The sequence below is a fragment of the Scomber scombrus genome, chromosome 15 (assembly GCF_963691925.1).
Source record: "Scomber scombrus chromosome 15, fScoSco1.1, whole genome shotgun sequence".
Classification (NCBI taxonomy): domain Eukaryota; kingdom Metazoa; phylum Chordata; class Actinopteri; order Scombriformes; family Scombridae; genus Scomber; species Scomber scombrus.
The window spans coordinates 3,542,144-3,549,917 of record NC_084984.1 but is presented as its reverse complement, the minus strand read 5'-3'; the positions used below and the strand labels follow the sequence as shown (position 1 = coordinate 3,549,917).

Genomic DNA, 7,774 nt, shown 5'->3' with positions numbered 1-7,774 from the left:
CCAAATGACCTGGTAAAAACATGCAAAAAGAGAAAGAAAGAAGAAAAACTCATAACCAATGCAACTTATCAAAAATATTTTAAAGAAAAAAAAAATCATATAAAATAAGCGCACATAATCAATAATTATACATAACAAGAATAAAAGTATTAATAGTAGTTACGACAGCAACACTAAAACCGTAGAATGATTACATCATTGATTTCCTTCTGTACATGTAATTGTGGCTGGCATGATGAGTCATTACTGCAAGAGTCCACCAGAAGGCGCTATGATACAGTCCAACATAATGACAGAAGAAACAAAACAGAGGACATTGCAAAGTATTTCATAACAGGCAGCATAAAATACAAAAACGATATGTATAAATAGGCATATTATTAAATACTATGTTATCACAGAACACATACTCGTCCATGGAGTTGCCATGGTGACTGATTTGGAGAGTGAGAGAGATGCGTCCTCTGATTCAAGCCTTGTTCCTTTGATCTTTTGACCTCTGATAGTGTGCCACTTCTCAGACTGTCTATGGTAAGGGCATCGTACACATATTCACACAGTCCGTCCAAATAACTGGACAGCTGTTTCCAAGGAAACTACAGCCAAAAATATCAAGTCGTTGTACCACAGAGAGAGAGAGAGAGAGAGAGAGAGGAACAGCTAGAGAGAAATGACTGGCTGAGATTCTTGTTTACCCTCCAAGTTATTACACCCTTTGTTGCCAATGTTTAACTGGGTCATGGCTGAGTAGACGTGGCTGTTTCTGTCTTCTTACTTCTCCGAGTGTGCACACGTGGAATCTGGGAGGGTGTATGTGCATTTATCATTGTGATGCCAAATGTCTCCCCTTGCTTCTTGGGTGTCCTCCTCTCTTATTTTCTTTCTATGTCTACTTCCTCCCCTGGAGTGTCACACTCCCAGGCGGGCAGATATCAATGTTCAGTCACTGCAGGAATGAGGCTGTCATGGCGACCCATCTCCTCCAGCACCTGGGCCAGGCGACTCAGGTTGCCATCAGGAAAATGCTGGGCCTCCCACAAGTCCAGGATGACTCCCGTAGGACTGGATTTGGTGGCAAAGTAGTTAAGATACCTGAATGAGAGATTGTGACAGAACAAAGAAGGTTGAAATAGAAAAGGGAGGTGAATTATTTACATGAATTACAGTAACCTTCCTGCACAAATGTCTGTACATATAAGACCTTTTCTGCCTTTCTCTTTGTTTTTTTAATGCAACAATTGGTTCATCTAAATGTCAGGGTTACAGCTGCAAGTAAAGAAGAAAAAAGATGGTTAACCAACAGTGTTTGTGCTTCAAATGACTCCTATGAAATCCTATTTTTACACAGATGTTTTAAAAATCTGTCACTCAGTTTTTGATATTCACAATAAGTGCACAAACATTTCGTTTTTTTTTTAGTTAGTTAAAATAGAAAATATGCTGCACTGCTGTATTTATCATCAATGTGAGCTTTGAAAGAGATGTTGGTTCAAGTCTCTCCTCTGCGTTTTCCTTCCTTCACGCCACACTCTGTCAGTGGTCTCATCAATCTGCAGCTGCTGCCTGTGATAAGGCCCCCCCCTGTTGAGCTGGGACCTTATAAATGGACACACACTGTACCTCTATCCCATTAGATTATAAAAGACACAAGAGGTGACGTTTTGAAAAGACAAGCGTCACTCTATTTTCGTCTCTCTCTGTCTGTCGCACTTCAGTCCGGCTCAATTAATCTCCATTCAACAGATGCTTATCACATTGAGTCGTTTTCCTATAGAACTATCAAAACCTAATAAAAACAGATTAGTTATCTACAGTGGTATTCCCAGTATGATCTTGTTGCTTACTTCTCTAAATGAAAAAAGGGATTTAAGGATCAGTATTCTGCAGAATAGGGAGATTGTGAATTTGCTCATTTCCAGAAAAGGCACTCTTTTTCATTCATCTCGTTTATTTCCCCTTGGTAGAAATAAATAAATAGATAAATAAACCATATGACAGTCTGTTACAGCAGCTAGACTGTGACCACTAAGGGCCCAAAACTGAGTCACTGTCTCAGTCATTGTATCTCTTGAACTGCCCTATTTTCTTTACACACCTATCAAGGTTAAGTTTGTGGGCCAGCATCCTCCAGTCATTGCCTCTGGTCTGTGGTGCATCCAGGCTGCCACACAACTTTTGTCGGATGGAGACGGGGATGCGAAAGGCATTGGGCCCTACCAGCGTGGTGATGTTACTGGCGGGGTCCAGCAAAGATGTGTCGATACTCTGGGAATCCTGCAGACAGAGAGAGAGAGAGAGTTTGAATAAAAGACATTGAATGTAGTAATTGCATTTTTTCCAGCTGCAGGCTGCATGGACATAATTTAACGCCATCTCACGAAATGTAACATAATTTAGTTCAAATGGATTTGTAGCACAGAAAAATGCCTGGTTCTCCATCCTATAAAAAGTGAGCATTATTCATTTCATTGCCATCCATTTATTGATGCAAGCAGAGTGATTTTTAAATATATTGCAACTGGAAGATTAAGTGCTGGAGGTCTGGCCGCAGAAACGAGAGCGAGACCCAGAGACAAATGAACCAAGGCCAGACAGGGACACAGCTCAGCACTGCATGTATTGTAATTCATCTCATTACGGAGAACAAAGCTGGAGTGCTCTTCCATCCCTCTATCCCCTCTATTCTCTTGTCCAGATGGCCTTTGTGAAGCATGTACAGCATGACTGGAGGGTGATTATTCTCCCTCTGCTCCTCTCTGCTCTGCATTGGCCTGTCATAGGCAGGAGTGTACGAACTCTGCAGGGTCAAGACTCTCAATCTTCTACTGTGTCGTTCTTTATGTACGTTGCAAGAAGAGCGAAAAGGAAATGGAGGAAAGGGTGAATTCATTCAAGTGTCCATCACAGTGGAGACACTCAATCAGCTCTAAATGCTAAATCCAGATTTCCAGATTCTCTAAAAGATTTCAATACAAACCTGATGCAATGCTTATAACTAGACAAGGAGAACTGTTATACACAATGCTACATTTAGTCAAATATTAACCCCTACCTCTGACAGTGTAGTATCCAGCTGGAAAATCTGTCCTTCACCCTCCACTTGGCGTACACATATCTTACAGGCCAGGTCCACAGTGCTAATAGAGAACCGCTCCAGAGTAAAGCAACAGTGGAGATTCCTCTGTGATCCGCTCCAAACTTGCTGAAAGGAAAGTTCCTGCAATGATGGAAGGAAGACAAAAGGAGTTAGTTGACTGTCAGAGAGCATATAACACTGTTCAAGGCAACAAAGTGTACATGACTTTACCTGGTACTTGGCTAGTAGTTTGCTCTTCCACAACGTGTGGGGGACATCATGGATGGAAAGTCTCAGGTTGTGGGTGCTGTCTTTAAAGTTGAGAGTCTTTGGTTCATCCAACAACTTCCCACCCATCTGCTTCTCCATCTGTAGAACTTCCTAAATGCACAAACACACACTTAAGTAAATATATGACCTCAAAACAACTCTTCTTTTGAGCTGCTATGGTCAGTTGTTCTTTTGTTTGCTACAGTAGTCTGTATCAAATACTCTTAATGGAAATGTTTTTCATAGTATATTCAACACATTTCCCCTTAACGTTTTATGAACCTGAATCTAGACCTGCCATCTGAAACTTTAATGTCCTTGCAGCAGGATCCCTATCACTTCTCAATACCTGTTTCCAAAGTTAATAACCAATTACAATAACCCTCCTCAGTACAATAATCCTTCCTTATCTTTTCTCCATGTAGGTGGATGCATGTTAAGCAGAATTGAGGTAAGGAGACGACAGTGGACTAGGGGGATAAATGTGGCTTATTCTACATCTTTCTTGGAGCAGCAACTCTATTCAAATGCAAGAGCTTTTTTTTTTTTGCTCATTGTGACACACCAACACAAAAAAAAATTCTCATTCCACCTCCCACTCTTCATCTGCTGGCTATGCCTACACACACACACGCAAACACACACATTAACATTAACAAGTCAGTTGAAATGACAAACTCACAAATATAATTAATGCTTACAAACACAAACATATTTAATTTCCGCTACATAACCAATGCAAACACAGAGAGACAAAAGAATGGACACTCACACACACACACACACACACACACACACATAAAACCTGCAGTATATTTACCTTGAGTGCGTCCTGTGTGTCATCCAGGCAGTAGACTCTGATGTGGTACTCCATAGCAGGGCAGGTGACAGGGCCAAAGATGGCTAGTTTGAGGCGCTTGGTGGTGGAAGCACTGAGAGCTTGTCCCACGAGGCAGTAGGTACCCAGTGTCTCTGTCAAGATGTGGCAGGACTCGTCATCCATTTGGATGTAGCATGGCGTGGTGAAATTTTCTTCTCCTACCACCACCACATCCTACAGAGTAGACAGGAAGAAATAAGACATGACACATGAGTGGGAGATAAGCTAAAAAAAAAAGACAGAAATAGCTGATGGTTTATCATAATATTGCTACACCATGGACAGGAAAAAGACGACATGATTAAGAGCATTTCTAATGTGGACACTCTGTCACACCTACATTTCATTTATATGATTTCTGTTGTCAGGAAGCAAAGACAAAGTGTAGCTATTTATACAGCAGCAAAGAATAATCTGAATTCTCATTTAACTTAAAAATCTAAAGTATGAAGAAAACCAACATTTTCTTAACATTCATCATTCAATGAAACTAATTGGACACAGCCGGATGAGTTCAATTTCTAGTTCAAGTAATACAGGTACACTGAATCTGAATTTGCATTGAATTTGAATTATCTCCTTATTTTTTATACACAATACCTGGTACACTGAGATGCATTTGCATGTTTTGAAACTGAGCATATTGTAACTTCATTAAATTTTTGTTATAGTGGAAAAAGCTGAACTAGTGCATTTGTGTGTATGCTAGAGGTACTTAAAAACCTTCATTAGTCACAGTCGTAATTATTCAACTTACACAATATTCTTAACTGGATATTTCACATGTATGACATAACTTGTTCTTGTCCAGTGGAAAGTTAATAGCTAATTTGGAAGCAGACCATCAATTGAAGTGGGTGGATGTATAGTGAAGGGTCACAGCCTTTTTACGTAAGCTCTATCCCTTAGAAATTAAACTTAACGTGTGTATTAATAATATCTGACAGCATATATGTGAGGTAATGAAAAAGCGAGTGTCCAGACCATTTATATTTGCCCCCCTGTAATAGCACTAATGCCAGGGCATATTTCCATTTCATTAAGCATGTCTGGTCTGAAGAGGCTTACCCAAAACTCCCTTTTTTTTCCCCCCTCATTGATCTTTCTTGATCTTGCTTTTTCTCTCTCTCTCTTTCTTTCTGTAATCCAAACACTCCTGTGAGCAGCACATTGGCATTAATTCAGCCTATTATGAGAGACAGAAGAGGAATTATAGCATTTTATTGTGAGCTAGGCTGTTTAACAGCAGTATTATTGCTGATCATTAGACTCTTTAACTGCTCCTGGGGGATGGCACTGGGGCTCCTTATTGGGGGATAATTAGAACACACAGTGGAAAAGTAGGCTTGTGCTTCAAACATATGTGTTCAAGCGCAAACAATCAAACATGTAAACACATACATGCACACACACATTCATACAGAATAATTTAATCACAAATTTCTGCATTCATCAGTTGATCTCTTTTTTTCTTTTTTTTAGGCGTAGGACGATAAATCTTTGTTGGAGAGTTACTGAAGCAGAAAGCCCCACATGTTCCTCATTATATGACCTGCTGTCTTCATCATCATCACGACACCATGTTTCCTCAGCGACACTGAACACTTGTGTGTGCGTGTGCGTGCTATGATGGGGGAGGGGTGCAGCATGCTGGATGTCAATGGAACTGATTATTCTCAACTGGTGGTGATGACTGTGTGACTATATATATATATATATATATATATATATATATATATATATATATATATATATATATATATATATATATATATATATATATATATATATATATAGAGAGAGAGAGAGAGAGAGAGAGAGAGAGAGAGAGAGAGAGAGAGAGAGAGAGCAGCTCCTCTCTCCTGCTTCTACTGCAATGATGAATCGCATCTTGACAGAGCATGTCATATAAAGCAGTATTTCACACATTCAGCATGGTTGCCGGCCTCAGTGGAGAGAGAAACTCATATAAAGGATGTTGGCATCATATTGGATATTACCATCTGCATTCCTGACAGGTCAGAGATTTAATCAATAGTTATTTTTTCCCTAAAAACACTCAGTTTACACTGAGCTTTATTGGATGCCCCAAAGTAATACATCAATGTCACAAAGGCATGTGGGGCCAGTCTGGCAGTTTTTTCTCCTCCATAAGTCATATCATGACATCAGCAGTGGCGATTGTGCAAAGACTTCCTGAAAATGATGTTATTAAAGCCCATATATGCAATGATGAGCTGACAGAGGGTTATATATTGGATAAAGGGTGTTGCTAAGTAGTTGGATTTTCAACTCAGACAGTGGTCACCAGACCATTTCGAACAATAATAAGTTTATTAATTGAAGTGGAAGCATAGTTTTTCTACAATTATTCTTTTTTTATGTGTGTTTGTGAATGTGTTTTTGTGTTTGTGTAACAGAAAGAAAGAAAAAGAAGGCAAGAAAGAGGGAGGAGATTGGCAGAAAAACATTCACATTGCTGCCCTCAGCAACCCAACTTATCTTCATCAGCACAGTTAATGATGAAGCCTGCAAGCACACATCTTCCAAAACACACACACACACACACACACACACACACACACACACACACACACACACACACACACACACACACACACACACACACACACACACACACACACACACACACACACACACAGCAAACACAAACAAAAATAGGCATTCATAAAGGTAGAAGAAAAACAGTCGGGGGAAAAACAGTCCCAGCTCATTCCCTGCTATTAGAGGTTTACTATTTCAGCACCTGGTTGCAACAGGAGTTTCTTCTGAGTGTAGAGCTGCACAAACAAAGCAGGGAAAGTTGATCCCCCTAACCTCCTCCATGCTACACTATCTATCATCCCATTACATTTTGTTTTTTTCACAATACTGTTCCTCTTTGCACTGTTTCCACTCTTTATTTCAATGCAGAATAGAATTATGAATCAATTTTGTATGTTATTATTTTTTGGAGGCAAGCGCATCATTTTAATACTTCACATGACTATCAAAAAGCACGCTTTCAAAATTCTCCATGGTTATAGAAGCTAGTCTACTGTTGCAGTAGTTACAGTTGTTTTTGTCATGCATGCCACATCTCACCTCCCACTTGTTCTGCTGCGACTGGCTCTTGAGCTGGATCAGCCAATCCTGTTGGCCGTCAAACACGGCACAGTGGTGCATGGTGATGATGACGGGCCGAGTCAACAAGGCCCCGGGGGGCCCACAGCTCACCACAGGGCTCAAGACTGTTTGGCCATCATCCACTGAGGGCCTGGAGGTGCAGAGAATTACACACACACACACACACACACACACACACACACTGTTTAGTGGCACTGTGACAGCAGTCTTGGTGTACGTGTGACATGGTGGAGCTGACAGGGGTAAACACAGCTCTGGGGTGTTGATGGTGCAGGCTGCACTGCATACCTCATGTTGTCCTTCCTCTGAACCGTCACATACATCTCATACACTCTGCCTTGGGGAATAGCCCCGGCTGGAATTAGCAGACTCACCCCTGGGGAGCACAAAAAACAGACAGA

General features: G+C 40.6%; 1 protein-coding gene across 1 annotated transcript in view; it reads right to left on the bottom strand.

The window, feature by feature from the left end:
• Positions 1–932: 932 nt before the first annotated feature.
• unc5cb (unc-5 netrin receptor Cb) overlaps positions 933–7,774 on the bottom strand; it is a 123,080-nt gene continuing 116,238 nt past the window's right edge. Inside the window, exons 11-17 of the mRNA XM_062434780.1 lie at positions 7,662–7,749; positions 7,332–7,503; positions 4,167–4,400; positions 3,308–3,457; positions 3,053–3,217; positions 2,096–2,274; positions 933–1,092 (exon numbers count right to left, since the gene is read on the bottom strand). Of these exons, the coding sequence (XP_062290764.1) occupies positions 933–1,092; positions 2,096–2,274; positions 3,053–3,217; positions 3,308–3,457; positions 4,167–4,400; positions 7,332–7,503; positions 7,662–7,749 (1,148 nt within the window). The remainder of the gene's footprint in view (positions 1,093–2,095; positions 2,275–3,052; positions 3,218–3,307; positions 3,458–4,166; positions 4,401–7,331; positions 7,504–7,661; positions 7,750–7,774) is intronic.